This window comes from Microtus pennsylvanicus, chromosome 5, assembly GCF_037038515.1.
Source record: "Microtus pennsylvanicus isolate mMicPen1 chromosome 5, mMicPen1.hap1, whole genome shotgun sequence".
NCBI lineage: Eukaryota > Metazoa > Chordata > Mammalia > Rodentia > Cricetidae > Microtus > Microtus pennsylvanicus.
Genome location: NC_134583.1, coordinates 88,436,204 through 88,457,570, shown reverse-complemented (window position 1 = coordinate 88,457,570; position 21,367 = coordinate 88,436,204). Strand labels below are relative to the sequence as shown.

Below are 21,367 nucleotides of genomic sequence, written 5' to 3'. Positions count from 1 at the left end.
CCCCGCCCTCCCTCTCCCTGTCTGAGCCTCCACTGGGGCCTCCAGCCTCAGATGACCTGCTCTGGGCTCTCTAGTTACAGGAAGCAGAAAAAGGCTGCCAATGGTGGGCTGACAGGCATAGAGGAAGGCTACCACTGTTCTTGATTTAGTACTGTCCTTTCTGACTATGATCTCCGTCCTCCCAGTGGCCTAGGCTGTGATGGTACTCAAAGGGGAAGGGTCCAAGTTCGGAGATGGGTGAAGAGAATGAGAACCAGTGCCCCCCCCACCTTCTTGTGTCTCTCTAAAACGTCACCTTTTCTGCATCTTATGTGCCCCGCCCCCCAACTTTCCAATTATTTCTCCTGTGGGAACAGCTGGTGAAATGGAGGTGGCTAGGAAGAAAAGATCTGAAGTGTGTGGGTGGGAATGAGACCATTTGTGTTCTCCCTTATTCATCACACACAGAAACAGACTTATGAGAGGGCAGGACTAGTGGGGAAAGTGATGCTGTACAGCCAGGGTCATGGTGTCTTGCCCCAGGAAAGGTCTTGAATAGGTTTTTGTTTGTTTTTCCCTACAAGAAGATAAAATCCCATAGATAGATATTCCCCCCCCTCAATAATCATTGTTGTAAATATTAGATGCCTGCTGGGTGCTGAGTGCTGGGTGACAGAAAAAGATCAAGTTCTTGCTCCTGTTTTGGGAATGGAAGTAGGAATAAAAGGAAGGGAAGACCTAAAAGTGAGAGAGGGCAATGGGTGTGCTTACAGCTTAGGAAGCTGAGGCAGGTGGCTTGCCCAAACTAGAGGTTTAGCCTGGGCTAGAGTTTGTTCCAGGGCAGTCGGAGCTACATGGTGAGTCTAAATCTCAAATAGCAGGCCTGCCAAGCCATGAAGCAGGACATGGTAGTGCACATGTGTAGTTCTCAAAGGAGCAGGAGTTCGAGGCTAGCCTGGGCCACATGGTGACACACTGTTTTTTAATTTTTAATTTTTATTTTTTCGAGACAAGGTTTCTCTGTAGCTTTGGAGCCTGTCCTGGAGCTAGCTCTTGTAGACCAGGCTGGCCTCGAACTCAGAGATCCGCCTGCCTCTGCCTCCCTAACAACAACGAAAACCTTGGGGATGGAGAGATGGCATTAAAAGCACTTGTTGCTTTTGCAGAGGACCTGGGTTCGAGTCATAACCTCTGTAACTAGTTACAGGAGATCTGAAACTTTGGCCTCCACAGACAATGACATGCAAGTGGTGCACATTTCGTTTGAAAATCGAAAGGTGGAAAATTGAATATGGTACGAAATCTAGAAAGGAAGGGAAACATTTGGCAGGAAAGGCATTTATTTAAGCCTTTCTCGAATGTGGAAAGGGGGATTTTAGAATTGCCCTTCCCCCAAGTCAAGCAGCTGGAACACAGCCCGGCGGGTCCGTTCCTCCACGGGCTCTGATCCCCTTTCAGCCTATTCAAGCTTGCTCGGGTCGTAGCGAACAGGCAAACAATCGGACACTGTTTTATTCAGAGGCATTGGCTCCAACCTCCTACTTGGCGGGCGCCAGAAAGCAGTCTCTAGGAGTTCCTGGGGGAAATAAGCATCCAGGTACTGCATCACTGAGGATGTCGGACCAGAAGGCTCAGTAAGCATTTGGTCCGGTGAGAAGCAAAAAGGACCCGCACAGCAGAGGGCCGCCCTTTCCGCGGCCCTAGCGGCGGATCTACCGTTGGGTACTGGGTGTTGCGGCAAGCGTTCAGCCTGTAGGCGGTGCAACCGCAGACTACAACTCCCAGAAGGCTTTGCAGCCTTTGGTTAGTGGCGTATTCTTTCTCCTAGCAAACGGCGGAGGGGGTGGGGTTTTCTCGATCAAGTGCTTTCCAATCACCGGGGGACATGGTGGACCGCGCTGCCGGAAGTTCCGTGAAGTAGGCTCGGTGGCTGATCCGAGCTTCCGTGTTGGTCGCGCGCCTTCTTGTGGCAAAGATGGCGGCGGAGCATCCAGAACCTCCCAAAGGAGAATTGCAGTTGCCACCGCCGCCACCTCCAGGCCACTATGGCGCCTGGGCTGCCCAGGAGCTTCAGGCCAAATTGGCGGAAATAGGAGCTCCGATCCAGGGTGAGGCTCATGGGGCGGTCAAGGGAGGCTGCGTGGTCTTGTGGAGAAGAGGAGCCTGGTTACCCAGGAGACCCACGGGCGGGGGGCGGAGACAGGCCGCTGCGACCCGACTTGGCCCAGCTGGTCTGTTGGGGTTGCTACTGACCCCCGGATTCTGTGCTTCGTCCCACAGGGAGTCGCGAGGAGCTGGTTGAACGGCTGCAGACCTACACCCGCCAGGTGAGTGTTTGTTCAAGATAGGTCTAACTTTTTACTAGAGGGCTCTAAGACTCCACATGGATGGGTCTTCGTTTCTTTTACTTTTTTCAGTTTTTCGAGATAGTGTTTTTCTGGTAGCCCTGACTGTCCTAGAACTCACTCTGTAGACCAAGGTGGACTCGAACTAAAGAGATCATCTTGCCTTCGCCTCCGGAGTGCTCTGGGATTAAAAATACACGACTGGCTTGGTCTTCGTTTCTTATGTACTTCATCGCAGCAAGCCAGGGCTTGAACGCTTTGCCAGTTTTTGCCTTTGCTTTGTTGTAATCGATTCTACCCCGCTTGCTTCTCTCAGGTTTCAGCCCCAGTCTCTGGCAAACGGGTGTTGGTGAATTTTGTTAACTAAATGAATGGGAGAGGAGGTCGTGGAATGGAATAGTTTCTCTTAGTCTGACACGGAGTTCCCTTTTCTTTTGTAGACTGGCATCGTGCTGAATCGACCAGTTTTAAGAGGAGAGGATGGGGACAAAGCTGCTCCGCCTCCTATGTCAGCCCAGGTAAGAGACTGTTTGTAGCCAGCCTGGTCTACAAGAGCTAGTTCCAGGACAGGCTCCAAAGCTACAGAGAAACCCTGTCTCGAAAAAAGAAAAAAATCTATTTATTTATTATGTATGCAGTATCCTCGGTATTCTGTCTGCATGTATGCCTGCAGGCCAGAAGAGGGCACCAGATCTCATTACAGATGGTTGTGAGCCACCATGTGGTTGCTGGGAACTAAACTCAGGACCTGAGGGCAGGCAGTGCTCTTAACCACTGAGCCATCTCTCCAGCTCCCTGTTCACTTCTGACTTAGTGCCTGTATTGCTTCAGTCCCTAATGTCTGCTCTTCCAAATTGGATTTATTTAAGATTCAGCTTGAATACTTAGAATTCTTACTTGATTCTCTCCCAATTGGATGTAGTCATGTGCTTGTTATCAGGCCTAACTCCCAAATTATTCACTGAGACATTAAGGCAAATGCTCTGATCTTATTATATACCTCTTGTATTTAGTAATTCATTGGCATTCTGTGCCCTGGCACTTTGGTTTCTATTTCTTTAAAAAAAAAAACCAAAACAAAACATGAGCGGTGATGGTGAATGCTTTTAATCCCAGCACTGGTGGAGCTCTGATTCCATCTACAGAGGGAGTTTCAGGACAGCCAGGGTTACACAGGGAAATCCTGTCTCGAAAAAAAATAGTGTGTGTGTGTGTGTGTGTTTTGCCTCTGTGCATGGGCACAATGTGCATGCAGTGTCAACAGGAAGCCATCATACCGGGTGGCATCACTGTTGCTGGAGTGACAGAGGATTGTGAGCCATCATCTGGCTGCTGGGAATTGACCCCTATGATGCAAGAGCAGTTCTTCACTGCTGGTCTGTCTCTACAACCCTGGTTCCTATTTCTTTAAGTCCCTTTAGAATCTAATATTTGAGTATCTTCTTCTAAAGTAGTGGCTTTGACCTAGGGTCTATTGGTGTGTGTGTATTGTAAAGTTCCTATATGGATTTTAGAGGTGTCTTTGCATCTCCTTAAATTGAATGCAAAATGTATGTGCCTGTTATTTTTCAGAGGCACCAATAGCTTCGTTTGATCAGTGCTCTAAAGTTAGCCTCTTCTCGGTTCTGCATCATTTGACTTTGAATGCCTAGCTCTTTTGCTAGGTCTCCAGCAAATGCTTCTAAAATGAAGAAATGCTTTCTAGTTCATAACTGTATTTTTCCCCCCATAGCTGTCTGGGATTCCTATGCCACCACCACCTATGGGACTCCCCCCTCTACAGCCTCCTCCACCACCTCCACCACCTCCACCAGGCCTTGGCCTTGGCTTTCCTATGGCTCACCCACCAAATCTGGGGCCCCCGCCTCCTCTCCGAGTTGGTGAGCCTGTGGCATTATCGGAAGATGAACGGCTGAAGCTAGCACAGCAGCAGGCAGCTTTGCTGATGCAGCAAGAGGAACGTGCCAAACAGGTAGGACAGGTAGAAACTTGTACCTAGCATACAGTAGGTTCTTGATGCGGAAATGGAGCCTCCGAAAGCTAGACCCTGAGGCCATGCCTTTTAGGGAGGTATTGATTGAAGACTAGAACATAGGTACAAGGTGACAGAGAATCCTAGAAGCAAAAATTTTGGTAGATTGGCTTGGGCTGTATTGTTGCTGGAATGAGGTTGTTTTCTTTTTAAGCAAGGAAATCATTCACTGAAGGAACATGAGCTCTTAGAGCAACAGAAGCCCTAACTTTCCACATCGTGGTCCGTCCATAGGATGCCGTTTAATATTACTTAGTATACAAATCAAGATGCTTCATTCAAGTTTGCCTTGGAGGCTACCTCATTACCAACTAAGTTCCTGTATTTCCATTTTTATGTAGAGTCCAGGATTTAGCATTGTGCAACCCGCTTTTGTGTGGTGTATAAGTTAAAAATGATTTTTTAATTTTTAGAGGGTTGTTACTAGAAAAAGAAAGAATCAAACTAAATCAAGTATGTAGCACAATTTCTGTGATAATGACACATGTAATATTTATCTATTACAGAAAATATTTACAATTACTTTTTTGTTTTGCTTTTCAAGACAGTTGTCTGTGTAGCTCTGGCCGTCTTGGGTCTCTCTCTGTAGACTGAGCTGGCCTTGAACTCAGAGAGATGTCTGCCTCTGCCTCCCGAGTTCTGGGATTAAAGATGTGTTCCATCAGTGCTAGGCTGATTACTGCTAGTCTTACGTGGCATCATTTGGGTACTTTGTGGAGAATGCTGGCATATGTGGTCATTTGTATTGGATTTAGACTGTGATGAGTATAGGTTTGGGAATGATGTGAAGATGTTCTGCCCCATGTCAAGTTTACCCAGTGGGTAATTTAGGAGTATTAGAAGGCAAGCATTAAATACAAATGTGGACACATGGATGGCCTACTAGTTTGTCTAGGTTGTGGCAGATTTTAAGGGATAACTAAAAGAAAATGACTCATGGTTCTTTCTAAATAGTTTGAACTCTGGGGGAAGAAAATGCATTGAAAAGTAGATGGTAGTGTTTATTTAAATAGTGAATTCTCTTCTAGGAACCAGAAATTTCCTAGGGTTTTTCTCATTGGTTTCTAGGAATTTTGCATTGTGGTGAATAGTTCTAATTTAACAAGTTTTATGCAAATGTAGGAGTGGAGGTTGTCATCCCCTCGTGGCTTCCTGATTGCACTCCTGAAAGAACACATTGTCGGGCTGGTGCCAAATTCTTTCTCACTGTGTCTTCACTCCCCTCTTATAGGCCGCTGTGTTAATGGAGCAGGAACGACAGCAGGAGATTGCCAAGATGGGCACTGCAGTCCCTCGGCCTCCTCAAGATATGGGTCAGCTGGGTGTTCGTACTCCTCTGGGCCCTCGAGGTAAGACCCTTGAGTGGAAGGGAGGAGCACAGAAGGTAATTTTTAAAATACTTCTTTTTATCTGGGCATGCTGCCACATTTCTATAATCCTACTGCTTGAGAGGTAACGGCAGGAGGGTACAGGTCGTCCTAGGTAATATATCAATTTCAAAGATGATCTGGGCTACTTGAAAACCTGTGTTTCTCTGTGTAGCCCTGGCTGTTCTGAAAATCACTCTGTAGATCTGGCTGACCTGCCTCTGCCTCCCAAAAACTGGGATTAAAGGGATGTACCACCACTGTCCGACTTACATAATTTAAAAAAATATATATATATTGAGGCTGGTGAGATGGCTCAGTAGTTAAGAGCACTGACTGCTCTTCCAGAGGACTCGGGTTCAATTCCCAGCACCCACATGACTGCTTATAACTCCAGTTATTGTCTGTAAATCCAGTTCCAGAGACTATGACACTGTTATACCAATGCATATAAAACGAAGTTAAATAATTTAAAAGTTGGAAATTCCTTGTAGTTTATCATTTAAATATATATATATATACACACATGTATATGTGTATTTAAAGATATATTAATATGTATGTTTTTATATGTTGATATATATTTTATTTAAATATATATATATACTTAAAATATGTGTCTGTATTCAACACATACAGACTTTTTCTTGTCATTCACTAACAGATCTATTTACATAGCATTTGTATTGTCGTGGGTATTAGAAATGATCTTAAAATATACAAAGTGTATTTACAGATTCTGTGCAAATCCTATGTTTTCTACGAAGGACTTGAGCATTCTGATTCCAGTATTTGGGTGTGGTCCTAAAACAAAGTCCCCATGGATACCAAGGGACGAGTATATATATCAAATTTAAAAGATTACTGAGACTAGAGAGATGACTCAGTGGTTAAGAGCATTTGGTGCTCTTGCAGAGGTCCCAGGTTCTGTTCCTAGTACCCATATGGTAGGTTACAGTCATCTGTAACTCCACTTCCAAGGGATGCAGTGCCCTCTTCTGACCTCCTTGGGCACCAGGCACACATGTACATATATATGCATGCACACAAAAAACCCATGCACATCAATAAACTACTTGCTGAGCTTAGTGGTATATACCTTCCAGAGCCAGAGCCAGGCTCATCTCTGTGAGGTTGAGAGCAATATGGTTTACAAAGCAAGTTCTAAACCAGCCTGAGCTACATAGGGAGACCCTTGTCTCCAAAACAAAAATGAAACGATTAGAGTCAGCCATGATGGTGCATATCTGTAACCTGTAATCCTATTGGTCAGAGGCCGAAGAAAGGATCATGAGCTTGAGCAACATAGAACCTATCTCCAAAACAAAAGGGCTGGAGAGATAGAGTTGTTTAGGGTACTTGTTACTCTTGCTGAGGACCTAGGTTCAGCTCTCAGCATCACATGCTGGCTCATAACTCAACTACATTTTTAGGGAATCTGACCCTCTCTTTTGACCTCTTCAGGCACCAGGAGTGCATGTGTACATAAGTATGTGCAGAAGAAACAGTCCTTTTTTTTTTTGTGATTTTTCGAGACAGGGTTTCTTTGTAGCTTTGGAGCCTGTCCTGGAACTAGCTCTTGTAGACCAGGCTGGCCTTGAACTCTCAGAGATCTGTCTCCTAAGAGCTAAGATTAAAGTCATGTGCCACCAACACCTGGTGAAACATTCTACATATAAAATAAATAAAAATTAGAAAACAAATGAAAAAACAAAGAGGTTGGAGAGATATTTCATTACTTAAGAGTGCCTGCTCGTCATGCAGAGGACCCGAGTTCTACCCGACCAGCCACACTGGGTGACTTACAATCACTGGTAACTCCAGCTTGAGGGGATCGGACTTCCTGTTATGGCCTCTGTGGCTATAACCACACAAATGGAATGTGAGAGAAGAAAATAGAAAAATAATCATTCAAAAGAAGAAAGAAAAACTTAAGTATAACAAGTGTATTCTAGGTCATAAGTTTTTACATACCATGTGTATGTGCAGCCAGCCTGGGAAGCCTATACCAGAACATGCCAGCACCCCACAAGTTCTCCTGTGCCCTTCATCACCTCGTGCCCTGTAGGACAGCTGCCACCAGGAGACTATTCTGACATTGGACTTTGTTCCTTCACACAGTAGCTGCTCCAGTAGGCCCTGTGGTTCCCACTCCCACTGTCTTGCCCATGGGGGCACCTGTTCCTCGCCCTCGGGGTCCCCCACCGCCCCCTGGAGATGAGAACAGAGAGGTGAGACTGCTGGCTTCTTTCTTTGGTCAGAAAGGTTGTAGTTTAGAGGGGACTGCTTTAGGATCTCAGGGGAGTCTGTGGTGTGGGGGTGGCTTAAATTCTTGGGCATAGGCAGGAACAACAGTTAGCTACAATGAACTTTAGGGTTAAGGACTTGGGAGACATGTTGGGCAGAATCCTAAGGGATGCAGAGCCTCATCTGTTGTGTGTCACCACCACCCAGTAGTCTTTCCAAGACAAGAGATAGGAATGAGGGAGGCGGCTCTTCTGATTGTATTGTCTCTGGCAGATGGATGATCCCTCTGTGGGCCCCAAGATCCCCCAGGCTTTGGAAAAGATTCTGCAGCTGAAGGAAAGCCGTCAGGAAGAGATGAACTCTCAGCAGGGTGAGTAGTGTGTCCTAAAGCTGCAGCACAGGACTGGACCACAGTGTTGTACTGAGGCCATGTCCTCCTTTCTCATCCTGAGAAGAGCACGGTTTAGAGAGCAGCTGACTCTAGTGACGAGAAAACTGGGTGTGGTAGCGCATATATTCTTGATCCCAGCACTTAGAGGTAGAGAGAGGAGGATCAGAAGTGCACAGTCCTTCTTGTCTACATAGTAAGTTTGAGACCACCCTGTTTCAAAAAAAGAAAAGGAAAAGATGACTGTGAAGTTACTGTTAGGCGAGTTGATTGCCACATTCTTCTCAAGCAGAGGAAGAAGAAATGGAGACAGACACTCGCTCATCCCTGGGACAGTCAGCATCAGAGACTGAGGAGGACACCGTGTCCATATCCAAAAAGGAGGTATGTGATGAAGCCCGTCCAGAAGGGTGATGCAGAGATGCAGTTTGAAAATGTGCTGATGGTCATCTAAGCATCTCGCAGACCTTCATTTGTCACAGCGCCCTTGAGTTCTGAGTACTGTTGCTGCCCAGCTGGAAAGGCTGTGGCTCCAGGCTGCACAGCAGCTTACCTTTTGAGAGGCAAAACTTTGGCTTCTGCCTGTTTGGGTAAAGACTTAGTGCTAAAGTAGTGAAGGCAGGCATAGGTGCAGATTCTCTGACTGAGGTAGTTTTCCTGTTTTCATAGAAAAACCGGAAGCGTCGGAACCGAAAGAAGAAGAAAAAGCCCCAGCGGGTACGCACAGCATCTTCAGAGAGCTCTGGGGACCGAGAGAAAGACTCAGCTCGGTCTCGAGGCTCTGACTCCCCTGCTGCTGATGTCGAGATTGAATATGTGACCGAAGAGCCTGAAATCTACGAGCCCAACTTCATCTTCTTCAAGAGGATTTTTGAGGCTTTCAAGGTACAAGGAGTGTGTGCTCTGAGTGGGCCACACTTGATGGGTATGGGATGCGGTGACATGAGACTGGGATCATTGCTTGCATACATCAAAATGGAGGTGTGTCAGGAGAATGAGATTTTCAAATGCTCTGTCTCCTTAGCTCACTGATGATGTGAAGAAGGAAAAAGAAAAGGAGCCGGAGAAACTTGACAAAATGGAAAACTCTGCAGTCCCTAAGAAGAAGGGCTTTGAGGAGGAGCACAAGGACAGTGATGATGACAGCAGCGATGATGAACAGGTCAGGCTCCCTCACAGTTGGAGACAGATGCAGGGCACAGAAAGTTGAGGTGCTTCCTGTAGGCACCATGGTAAAAGGCTTTTATGATTTAAGCATTGAAGTGGGCTGGGCAGTTTGATTCCCACCTGAGGTCCACCTAAGAGGTTACTTTATTTTAGGAAAAGAAGCCAGAAGCTCCTAAGCTGTCCAAGAAGAAGCTGCGCCGAATGAATCGCTTTACTGTGGCAGAACTCAAGCAGGTTAGAGCCGAGATGACCCATCCGGACCTGGAGGCTGGGAAATGGTGGCGTGCACTCAGCCCACCAAGCGTGCTTTAGAGGGCTTCCAGGGAGGTGCTTTTATGGATGCTTGGTATAGGTGTCTTGAGAAAGAGACGACAGCTTTAGTCAAGAGGTGGGCTTTGTATTGCTCTGCTTTTCAGCTGGTGGCTCGGCCTGATGTTGTGGAGATGCACGACGTGACAGCACAGGACCCTAAGCTCTTGGTCCACCTCAAGGCTACCCGGAACTCTGTCCCTGTGCCACGCCACTGGTGTTTTAAGCGCAAGTACCTGCAAGGCAAGCGGGGCATTGAGAAGCCCCCTTTTGAGCTGCCAGACTTCATCAAACGCACGGGCATTCAGGAGATGCGAGAGGCCCTGCAGGAGAAGGTGAGGCCGGACTGGGGCACAAATCTTGAGTTCAGCCACCCTTGCCCTTGGTAGCAGGCTGCCTTAGAATTGGTCTAATTAACCTTTTGCAGATTAGAAGTCAGCACTGTAAGTAGACCTTGAGTTTGAACTTAGAGCATCACTCCTTTGCTAGTTTGAGGTTCCTGGTTCTGAATAGCCGTTTTCTTCCTCTCTTTTCTTTCTGCCTGCCTTCACTTAGGTCTGCTTGCTGTTTTCTGATGCATCTTTAGCTAGAGGTGCAAATGATGCTTGGCTTAGTTGGGTTACTGTTGCTGTAATAAAGCATCATGACCAAAGGCAACGTGGAGAGGGAAGGTTTATTTCATTCACAGTTCCATTGTAACAGTGGATCATCAAAAGCAGTGAGGGCAGGAACTCTAGCAGGTCAGGAACCTGGAGGCAGGAGCTGATGCAGAAACCATGGCGGGGAGCTGCTTACTGGCCTGCTCCACGACTTGCTCAGCATTCTTTGTTTGGGTGGGGGGGTTTTGAGACAGGGTTTCTTTATGTAATAGTCTTAGCTGTCCTGGAACTAGCTTTTGCAGACCAGGTTGGCCTCGAACTCACAGCTCTGCCTCCCAAGTGCTGTGATTAAAAGTGTGCATTGCCATCACCACCTTGCTCAGTTTGCTTCCTTTTTTTTTTTTTGGTTTTTCGAGACAGGGTTTCTCTGTGGCTTTGGAGCCTGTCCTGGAACTAGCTCTGTAGACCAGGCTGGTCTCGAACTCACAGAGATCCGCCTGCCTCTGCCTCCCGAGTGCTGCTCAGTTTGCTTTCTTATAACACCCAGGATCACCAGCTCAGGCATAGGCCCTCCCCCATCAATCACTAATTAGGAAAATGTCCTACAACAGCAGCTGGCCCCTTTGTTGGGGTGGAGGGTGTCAAACGACCCTTTCACAGGGGTCACCTAAGACCATCAGAAAACACAGATATTTACATTACAAGTCATAACAGTAACAAAATTACAGTTACGAAGTAACAATGAAAATAATTCTATGTTCGGGGTCAGGACAACATGAGGAATTGTATTAAAGAGTCACAGTGTCAGGAAGGTTGAGAACCCCTTCCCTACAGATCATAGGGAGGCATTTTCTTAATTGAGGGTCCCTCCTCTCAGACGACTCCAGCTTGTGTCAAGTTGACATAAAACTGCCTAGCACAATGCTTATGTAAATTTTTAAGTTTAAATATTTTAAGTAAATACGTTGAGCACTAGTTGTCTGTGATTGAACTTTACATGAAAACTGTTTTCCATTTAGCTTGTAGTCATCTAGTTCTCACTCTTTTAGTTTTAGATTTTAGTTTGCTTTTTATATGTGGTGTTTTGCTTGCATGCATGTATGTACTGGGTTTATACCCAGTGCCTGTGGAGATCAGAGGATGTCATATACCTTTGGAACTAGAGTTGGGACTTACTGTAAGCCACCATATAGGTGCTGGGAACTGAAGTTATGGCCTCTGCGAAAGCGCTAGTGCTTTTAAACCAGTGAGCCAACTCTCCAGCCTTGGTTTTGTTCTCTTGGTCACACATTCAAGCAGTAGGGACTGCCGGAACACTGAGATTACTTTCATAAAGTGGGTCTGTTTTGTTCAGCAGACCGCGCCATTTGAATTTCAGGTGCTGCTGTTGTGCTCAGGGGCTTCTTGAAGCTAAGCTGATTTTTCAGAGTGAGATAAATGAGGTTCCATTGAATTTGAGCCAGAGTGTCTAATAAAGAATTGACTAATACTAGGAATTCATCTCTTCTGATACTTTTTACAGGAAGAACAAAAGACCATGAAGTCAAAAATGAGAGAGAAAGTTCGGCCCAAGATGGGGAAGATAGATATTGACTACCAGAAACTGCATGATGCCTTCTTCAAGTGGCAGACCAAGCCAAAGCTCACTATCCATGGGGACCTATATTATGAGGTTCGGGAAGGGGGCTGGGAGGTACAGGGCTGAATCTTGATGTTGACTTTGGTTAAAGTCCATTTCAAAGCTAGTACAGTGATCCTTAGCCTTAAAATTTCCCATTGCTGGCCCTGGGTAAGACAGTATGTGGTTTTTTTTTTCTTCCCTCAAACAAGACCTTTTTTCAGAAGAGAGTTATAGACCAGGTATTTGAAGTGATGTTTTTGCGGGTGGTTTAGGGACAACATGCCAAGTGGCCGGTGTTATGCAGAAACATTTTGTGTTTTAAGTGGGAGAAAGTTTTGTTCTTACCCCCAATTTTTGAAATGTTAATCACCATGGCATGAAAAGGTGATTGAGATAGAAGGATGCTGACAGCCATCCTGTCCAGGGACCTCGTTTCACAAGTGAGAAAGCAGGCCCTGCATTTGGCCTTACTCTCAAAGTGCATTCGTAGCAGAAGGAGTCTGGCTTTCTTCCTTTTCCTGTTCTACCCAAAATCTAAGTGGGAGCCCAGCAATCCTCATGAGACTTTGTATCTGATGGCAATTAGGACTTCTTGTCTGTTCTCATATCCCCATGCCACTGAGATCTTAGGATGTGTCTGGAATCCCCAATAGAGCAGGCTGTGCTTTTTCCACAGGGGAAGGAGTTTGAGACACGGCTGAAGGAGAAGAAGCCTGGAGACCTATCTGATGAACTAAGGATTTCCTTAGGGATGCCAGTAGGACCCGTAAGTGTTGACTATGTGGCTGGGGAAAACGGAGAGAGGATGAGAATAGGAGCAGAAGGGAAAGATGGGTAGGGGAAGATGGGTCATATCCTGTTCTGCTTTTCCTACAGAATGCCCACAAAGTCCCTCCCCCATGGCTGATTGCCATGCAGCGATATGGGCCACCCCCATCCTACCCGAACCTGAAAATTCCTGGGCTGAATTCACCTATTCCTGAGGTGAGCAGAGAGCTTGTTTTCCCTCTTGGCTGCCTATTTTTTTGTTTTTGTTTTTTCTTCTTATCTGTGTGTGTGTGTGTGTGTGTGTGTGTGTGTGTGTGTGTGTGTGTGTGTGTATGTGTGTGTTATATACACAGGAGTGTGTATATGTTATTCACGAATGTGTGGACAGAGCAGAATATGGAGTGATATGGTCTCTCTTAATGGTTCTCTGTGTTATTGCTTTGAGACAGGATCTATCTTGAACCAGAAGCTGTTTTAGCTAGGTTGGCTGGCCAGTAAGCCCTTGGGATCCACCTGTCTTCACCCCCTAATGCTGGCTTATTATAGGTGTGAGCAGCCCTGTGTAGCTGAATATTTGATTCAGGTCCTTACTTTTACAGAAGAAAAGCCCTTCTTTATCCACTGAGTTAACATCCTTTTTTAAAAAGTAGTAGCTTTTACTTATTTACTTTTTTATGTTTATTGTTTTACCTACATCTGTGTGTATGCCTGATGTCTTCAGAGGCCAGGAAATGGTGTCAGATTCTCTGTGACTGGAGTTACAGACAGTGGTGAGCTGCCATGTAGGTGCTGAGAACTGGACCCAGGTTTGCTGTAAAAGCAAGTGCTCTTAACCACGGAGCCATCTCTCCAGCCCCAATAGTTTTTACTATTTTTATTTGTTTCCTTGTTTTTTTGAGACAGGGTTTCTCTGTATAGCAGCCTTGTCTATTATGGACTTGCTCTGTAGTCTAGTGTGGCCTGGAACTCACAGAGATCCACCTGCCTCTGCCTCCCAAGTGCTGGAATTAAAGGTGAGCACCACCTTCCATGGTTTTGTTTTGTTTTTCTTTAAATGTCTTCTAATGTTTAACTATGTTTTGCCATCCTAGTTTCCCAGATTAAGCTTTGTATCCTGGAGTGTTAACTTTTTTTCAGCCTTTTTTAGAGTTTAGGAGAAACTCATTCATGTTTCCTCCTCTGCAGAGCTGTTCCTTTGGATACCATGCTGGTGGATGGGGCAAACCCCCAGTAGATGAGACTGGGAAGCCACTTTATGGGGATGTGTTTGGAACCAACGCTGCTGAGTTTCAGGTATGGGGAGGCTGCTGAGTTTGATTTTACTCAGTGCTTAAGAGGTTAGGAATAGTTGGTCTGTAACTTCATTATCAGGGAGTTGGGGCATGTGTTTTCTTGATTGGTCACGCAGCTTTCCTTTAGGGCATTTATGTGCTTACTCGTCCATCTTTCGTGACAGCAGGGTGGGCAGTAGGCACACAGTAAGTACTTGTTGAATGAATGAGGAATCTCTTTCAGACCAAAACTGAAGAAGAAGAGATTGATCGGACCCCTTGGGGAGAACTAGAACCGTCTGATGAAGAATCCTCAGAAGAAGAGGAAGAGGAAGAAAGTGATGAAGACAAGCCAGATGAGACTGGCTTTGTCACACCTGCAGACAGGTAGGAAGTGGAGCCTGGCTCCTCCAGAGCAGTCTGTTTGTCCCTGGAGGCTGCTGCTTTACAATGGAGCTTTTATTTCTCTCCTCCTCATAGTGGCCTCATCACTCCTGGAGGATTCTCGTCAGTGCCAGCTGGAATGGAGACCCCTGAACTCATTGAGCTGAGGAAGAAGAAGATTGAGGAGGCAATGGATGGGTGAGAGAAGTTGTCGGGCAGTAATTGTGGGGGAGGACTTCTTAATTGGTCTTCTAGGTTGGTTGGCTGACTTTTTAATTCCGTTTTTCTTTATTTCCTTTCTTAGCAATTTTTTTATTGTTTTTATTGAGCTATATATTTCTTTCTGCTCCCCCCCCCATTCCGATGCTCCCAATTTACTCAGGAGATCTTGTCTTTTTCTACTTCCCATGTAGATAAGATTCATGTATGTCTTTCTTTCTTTCTTTCTTTCTTTCTTTCTTTCTTTCTTTCTTTCTTTCTTTCTTTCTTTTTCTGAGGCAGGGTTTCTCTGTGTAGTCTTGGCTGTCCTGGAACTCACTCTGTAGACCAGGCTGGCTTCGAACTCACAGAAATTTGCCTGCCTCTGCCTCCTGAGTTCTAGGATTAAAGGTGTGCCCTACCACTGCCTGAATCTTTTAACAATTATTAAACACCAACTTTGCACCAGTGGGATGTCAGCAGGATAGATAGTTGAGGTAGAGAAATGATCATAATAAAGTAATTTCAGGTCTGAATAGCCACACAAGAGTCTTCATCTATTGCTCTCCCCCTTATTATTTTTTTTAATATTTATTTATTTATTATGTATACAATATTCTGTCTGTATGCCTGCAGGCCAGAAGAGGGCACCAGACCCCATTACAGATGGTTGTGAGCCACCATGTAACTGGGAATTGAACTCAGGACCTTTGGAAGAGCAGGCAATGCTCTTAACCTCTGAGCCACCTCTCCAGCCCGTCCCTCTTATTTTTTTGAGACAGGATTTCTCACAGACCCTGTGGCTTGCTGTTGTTTCCATTGCCCCTATGCTGGATTTAGAGACACAATTTGTTTTCAGATCCAAACTCAGGTCCCTGTGCTTGAATAGCAAGCACATTACCTACTGACCCATTTCCCCAGGCCCTGTAATGACACTTTGTGTATTTGCTTGCTAATTATTTTTTATTTTTATTTTATTGGTGTTTTGCATCTATATATGTATGTGTGAGGGTGTTGGGGATTCTGGAGTTACAGACAGTTGTGAGCTGCCATGTGAGTGCTGGGAATTGAACTTGGGTCCTCTGGAAGAGCAGTCAGTGCTTGTAACCACTGAGTCATCTATCTCTTCAATCCCATTTACTTGCTATTATAACATTTATTGGTTTTTTTTTTTTTTATTTTTGAGATGATTTCAAGTAGCCTAGCTTAGGCTGATCTTGAATTCTTTTCCTTCCTTTCTTCCTTCCTTCCTTTCTTTTTTTTTTCTTTCTTTCTTCGTCCACCTCCTAAGGGCTGGGATTGTAGGTGTGTGCTACTACTTATAGCTTTCCGGACTGATTTTGATTGCTATTATCCTTTCTGTGAGTTGAAACTTCTCGTTCTTTTTTCTAAGATGGGATCTTACTTACTGTGTTGCCCTGGCTGACCTATGTCTGTATATAGACCAGGCTTCCTTTGGATTCACAGAGATCTGCCTTCCTCTGCTTCCTTTAGTGCTGGGGTGAAAGCCATGTGGCTTTTTTGGGGGTGGGGTGGGGAGATGAGGTCTCTATGTCACCACAGCTGGCCTTGAACTCATGGCCTTCTCCAGTCTCAGCTTCCCCAGTCCTGGGATTAAATATAGGTGTGCAGTACCATGCCTTGCTATATGTCTAATAGTTTCTGGCTGGCTGCTTAGCTTTGTGAAATTTACTTGACTAGGCCCAGGGTATTTTATATTCCTACATATCTTCAGTTTTGATCAGTATATAGTTTTGTTTTGTTTTGTTCCCAAGACAGGGTTTCTCTGTAGTTTTGGAGGCTATCCTGGAATTAGTTCTTGTAGACCAGGCTGGCCTCGAACTCAGAGAGATCCACCTGCCGCTGCCTGACTGCTATCCTTTTTTAAAAACAATTATTGTGTGTGCATGCATGGTGAGTTTGTGTGGGCCTATGTGTGTATGTGCTATTGTGCTGCAGCAAGCTCATAACGGTCACAACTTGGTGGAGTTGGTTTTCTCCTTTCTCCTTTCTATGGGTTCCTATAAAGGTCAGTCTGGCTTGCCAGCTGAGCTGTTTCACTGGCTCTAAAGTTCTCTATGAAACTTAGCCTCTTTGACCACTAACCTTTCCTTATGTGGAAGTCCTGGTTCTGCTCTTCTGATTTGACTCAGAAGATCTCTTAGTTTAGTGTCTGTAGCCCTTACAGATTCTGTCCTGTAGGATCAGCACTGACCCACGCCACATCCCTAACCTAAAGTTGTATAGATACTTCAGCTGCAGTCATCGTGGAATTCTCCAAGAATCTAAATGCTATCTATGTTTCTTTGAATCCAGAGACCCTTTGTCCCTTACTGGGTTTACTTTCTTGTCTTTTACAGCAGTGAGACACCTCAACTGTTCACTGTACTGCCAGAGAAGAGAACAGCCACTGTTGGGGGAGCCATGATGGGGTCAACCCACATCTATGACATGTCCACGGTCATGAGTCGGAAGGGCCCAGCCCCTGAACTGCAAGGTGTGGAAGTAGCGCTGGCCCCTGAGGAGTTGGAGCTGGACCCCATGGCCATGACCCAGAAGTATGAGGAACATGTGCGGGAACAGCAGGCACAAGTGGAGAAGGAAGACTTCAGTGACATGGTGGCTGAGCATGCTGCTAAACAGAAGGTGGGTGCAACCCGGGACCCTGGGGGGCAGCCTAGGAGGAGAGTCTGTCTGCCCTGGTGGGGCTGTGTGCTTCAGTGCTGAGAGGGAAGGTGGACCCAGTGCCTGAAGCTCTTAGAGATCTCCCATTGGTTGCCATCTCTTAATGACATGATGCTGGGGCACAGGAAGCAGAAGAAAGTGATGCAAATCTGAGAGATTGTGGTTTTCAGTGCTTTTTTTTCAATTTTTATGTCTATGACTGTCTGGGGATTGTTTAACCTCTTGTAACCTGTCTCTCTCTTTCTCCTACAGCAAAAGAAACGGAAAGCTCAGCCCCAGGACAGTCGTGGGGGCAGCAAGAAATACAAGGAATTCAAATTTTAGGTCCCCCTCACATAGCTGGCCTTCCTTTAGGCCCTTTGTATGTCTGGGCTTTATATGTGGGTCCCCAAAGCTAACTCTGTACTTCCCTAGGCTTGTCATTTCATGTTCTTATTTTAGACTTGTTTTGTAAATAAAGCTGTTTCCCAAGGATGGATGAATATATGACACTCTTGAATCTCTTTCCTTCTTAGCTTCTGCAGAAGCATATACTTCTTGCCTATAATCACAGACTACCCCATAGGACTATGGGATCGTAGGTTGCTGTGCTGAAACTGTGGATAATTTATTATCCCTTACCCCTCTGTCTGAAGGCTCTGAGGGAAGTACCTTTAGGTCTGGTCTGACCTTATTGCTTTGTCCCTGGGGAATAAAAATAGCCAGCTTAGCACCCAGGCTAGGCTGGGAAGTAACTGTAGGCTAGGGAAGTAGGCCAGGTCAGGCCTTCCTCGTTGACCTTGTGGCAGAAAGGCCTACTTCTTAGTTATTGGAGAACATCTACGTTTCAAAATCTAAATTGTTCCAGCGTCCCTGCTAACCCTTGGATTCACTAGTTATGTGTTTATGTTTGAAGGGCTTGTTTTTCCCTGGCGCCCTTGAGTTCTGAGACTGGGTTGGAGCATGGAATCCCATGACATTTGCTCAAGTACTGGGGAGAAGTGAGGTGTGGGTGTAGGAAGGTGCAACTGCAGTGGGGGTGGGGTATGGCAGTTGATCAGACCTTGAGAGAAATAGAATTTTTGAAATTGAGAAAGCACTGAGGCACTCTGGGACTTTGAAATGAAGGCTGAGGTGGGGGGGGGGGGGATGAGGGCTCTGTACCAAGAAGAAAGGCTATTAGATTTGGCCAACCTTAGCTCGATGGGCTCCTGCCTACCCTCATGAGCAAACTTCCTAGCTCAGGTGCCCAAGGTGGTGGCCAGTCGCTGGATCTCCACTTACAGCTCCTTTTACAGGAGTGGGCGAAGTATCCAGTATCCCACAGAAGGGGTCGCCACAGCAGGTTATCCGATTCTCACGCAACGCGTGACCCGCTGAGCGTTGGCCTCCGCTACGTGCTCGGCAGATCCCAGGGGCTGAGCGCGCTCCCGTGCAGCCCTCTCCGGTCCGAGACCGCGCCCCGGAAAACCCGGGTTTCCGCTGGCGGAGTAGCGGCCGCCGGAGGGGGAGGAGGAGCGCGGAGCTGGCGCTCCAAGGCCTGAGAGCAGCGCAGCGAGAACGCTCCGACTGTAGCCCCCTCCCCAGAGGCCGCGGGGCCGAGCTCGGCTGGCCCCGCCCCTTGGCGCCCGGCTGGGTGGGACCGCGGCTCCCCGCCCCCTTTCGGACACGCCCACCCAGTGTCTGGGCCGCGCGGGCCGCAACAGGCGGCGGCGGGCGAGCGCGAGGACCGCGCGCAGCGAAGGCCCGCGCGTGCGTGCAGATTCGCTGGCGGCTCGCGCTCCGCCGGGCGGGCTGAGTCGCGCTGAGCCCCCGCTGCCGCCACCGCGGGGGGAAGCCTGCGAGCCGCTCGGCGTGGCCTTAGTCTGCGTAAGCCCTGCGCCCCCTCGACCCCTGGTCAGGCCATGGCGGAACGCGGAGGGGCGGGCGGTGGTCCCGGTGGCGCCGGGGGCGGCAGCGGCCAGCGGGGCTCTGGGGTCGCCCAGTCTCCCCAGCAGCAGCCACCGCAGCAGCAGCCGCTGCCGCAACAGCCAACGCCCCCCAAGCTGGCCCAGGCCACCTCGTCCTCTTCGTCCACCTCTGCTGCGGCCGCCTCTTCTTCGTCCTCCTCCACCTCCACCTCCATGGCCGTCGCGGTGGCCTCGGGCTCTGCGCCTCCCGGCGGTCCAGGACCAGGCCGCACCCCCGCCCCGGTGCAGATGAATTTGTATGCCACCTGGGAGGTGGACCGGAGCTCGTCCAGCTGTGTGCCCAGGTGAGCAACGGGCGGGTGGGACTAGGTGTGCGCTTAGGGGACCGCCAGGTTGGCTCTGTGACAGGCCCCACCTCCCCATTTCTCCCTGTTGGGTTGGGGGACGTACACCACCCTAAGCTCGTCCCAGCTCGGGGGAGAGGGAGAGAGGAAGGGAGGGAAGGAGGGAGGGAGGGAGGGAGGGAGAGAGAGAGAGAGAGAGAGAGAGAGAGAGAGAGAGAGAGAGAGAGCGCGCGCGCGCGCGCGCGCGTGTGTGTGTGTGTGTGTGTGTGTGTGTGTGTGGCGGCGGGGGTGCTGCCTTTGCCTGGGCCTTCCAAGATTGTTGTGTGGGCCTGCCCTCTCCCAGCAGCCCCATCTTCTGCCTTGGCCAGGACCACCCTTTTGGCCTCCTGGACCCAGCCTTTCTTGGGTCTGACCGAATAAAACGGCCTTCCTTACGGATCAGTAAGTCACTCTTCTTCCTGCCTCTCTGGCACTCGTGGGCTGTACATATGTTACACAGATGTGGTAGAGATTGGTATTTTCCAATATACTCAGCATATGCCAAATTCAGTTGTTACCTGTTGCAGGTCAAGCTGCTTTAATGACACTTGGGGGTTCAGTACGCACGTTCATCTGGGCTTCACGTTACATACATTCTATGGGTACTTTGTGCCCTTAGTTTGGGACATCAATTGAATGTGTTCCCAAATGCAAGTTTTCATTTCCTCCTCCCCTAGATACTGGTCATAGGGTTCCCCAGTTCCTCAGGGATCTATAAAATGACTGCCTTGTTCCTAAATTCAATCTGTTTTTCTGTTGTTGGAACCATCTGGGAACTTGCATCAAACGATATACTTGGAGATGTTTTCTGTTTCCCTATGGCAAAGCAGTTCTTCAGTAACTCTTTGGGGACAGTGTGTTGGAACTGGTCCTGTGATAAGACAGCCTGCAGGGTTGGTTTTGCCCAATAAGCACAAAGAGATGCCTGGAGGTGTTCTTTTTGTGCTTCTCAGGTTTTAGCCTTACTGTTAGCCCAACAGGGCAGGTGGATGTGTGCTTAAGTTAGAGATTGGGAGCATTGTGGGGTTCCACCCTCAACTCTCTTACTATTTCCTTTTCTTTCTTTATTTTGAACAACATTACACCAATATATAGGGCATGAAAAGTGATGACTAGCACATCTTTTCATGTCATTTAGTGAAAAATATAGAGCTCTACCCCTCCTGTTAAAGCTCTGAGTGTGTCCCTTTCTGAACCACATTCTGGCTTCCCCTACAAAAGTGAACACTCTTCTGGATTGTGTTCCTCTACTCTGTCTGTCTCTCTTAATTATAGCTTTATTAATATGAGTCTGTAAGAATATATATATGTAATATCGAGAGAGAGAGAGAGTATCCTACTTGCCTTGGTTGGTCTGGAACTCACAGAGATCTGCCTATATCTTGCTTCTCTAGTGCTGGGATTAAAGGAATGCACCTTCTTCCTGGGTTCAACGTTTTTGGAGCTTGTAATGAATGTCTCATACTGTATGTATTCCGTCACTTTTAACTCAGGCTTGTGCAAGTTATCAATATTGTTTGGTAGCTCTTAAGTTTTTAGTACTTTCCCTAATGGTTAATATTTGGTTATATGAGTTACTATTTGATTCTGATGGATATTTAGGTTGCTTCCTGCTAACATGGGAAATAGAATGTGTATATGTATAGTATGGATTTGCCCAGGATTTGTGCTCCTAGGCAGAAGTTTCCTTAGAGTATATGTGTATATAGGACTGGAATTGCTGCCAGAAGTGTGG

At 47.1% G+C, this 21,367-nt stretch overlaps 2 protein-coding genes across 7 annotated transcripts in view; both read left to right on the top strand.

Annotated features, from left to right (window-relative positions):
- Positions 1-1,517: 1,517 nt before the first annotated feature.
- Positions 1,518-17,834, top strand: Sf3b2 (splicing factor 3b subunit 2). 4 transcript variants are annotated; one of them, XM_075973099.1, is made up of 20 exons: positions 1,518-2,087; positions 2,260-2,306; positions 2,765-2,842; positions 4,057-4,296; positions 5,588-5,705; positions 7,845-7,954; positions 8,244-8,340; positions 8,651-8,742; positions 9,028-9,243; positions 9,383-9,520; positions 9,679-9,759; positions 9,942-10,169; positions 11,956-12,105; positions 12,731-12,820; positions 12,931-13,038; positions 14,008-14,115; positions 14,338-14,480; positions 14,574-14,675; positions 17,036-17,321; positions 17,613-17,834. In XM_075973099.1, exons 1-20 carry the CDS (start codon positions 1,955-1,957, stop codon positions 17,682-17,684), a joined length of 2,637 nt encoding a protein of 878 aa, XP_075829214.1. In that variant the 5' UTR covers positions 1,518-1,954; the 3' UTR covers positions 17,685-17,834. The 4 variants fall into 4 exon arrangements, with proteins under 4 accessions (XP_075829214.1, XP_075829216.1, XP_075829215.1 ...); XM_075973101.1 differs by having other exon boundaries at positions 1,813-2,087; positions 7,848-7,954; XM_075973100.1 differs by having other exon boundaries at positions 1,813-2,087; positions 7,848-7,954; positions 8,648-8,742.
- A 1,278-nt stretch (positions 17,835-19,112) lies between these two features.
- Pacs1 (phosphofurin acidic cluster sorting protein 1) overlaps positions 19,113-21,367 on the top strand; it is a 131,193-nt gene continuing 128,938 nt past the window's right edge. For all 3 annotated transcript variants that reach the window (XM_075973113.1, XM_075973112.1, XM_075973110.1), the window contains exon 1: positions 19,113-19,593. In XM_075973113.1, the coding sequence (XP_075829228.1) occupies positions 19,244-19,593 (350 nt within the window). In that variant the 5' untranslated portion in view covers positions 19,113-19,243. The remainder of the gene's footprint in view (positions 19,594-21,367) is intronic.

What these genes read in the sequence shown, in the direction of transcription:
- Sf3b2 (XM_075973098.1), top strand. Translation starts at nt 1,955, where the DNA reads ATGGCGGCGGAGCATCCAGAACCTCCCAAAGGAGAATTGCAGTTGCCA. An exon ending in ATGGGGACCTATATTATGAG is followed by an intron (nt 12,106 to 12,730) that starts GTTCGGGAAGGG and finishes CTTTTTCCACAG; the next exon opens with GGGAAGGAGTTTGAGACACG. An exon ending in TGAATTCACCTATTCCTGAG is followed by an intron (nt 13,039 to 14,007) that starts GTGAGCAGAGAG and finishes CCTCCTCTGCAG; the next exon opens with AGCTGTTCCTTTGGATACCA.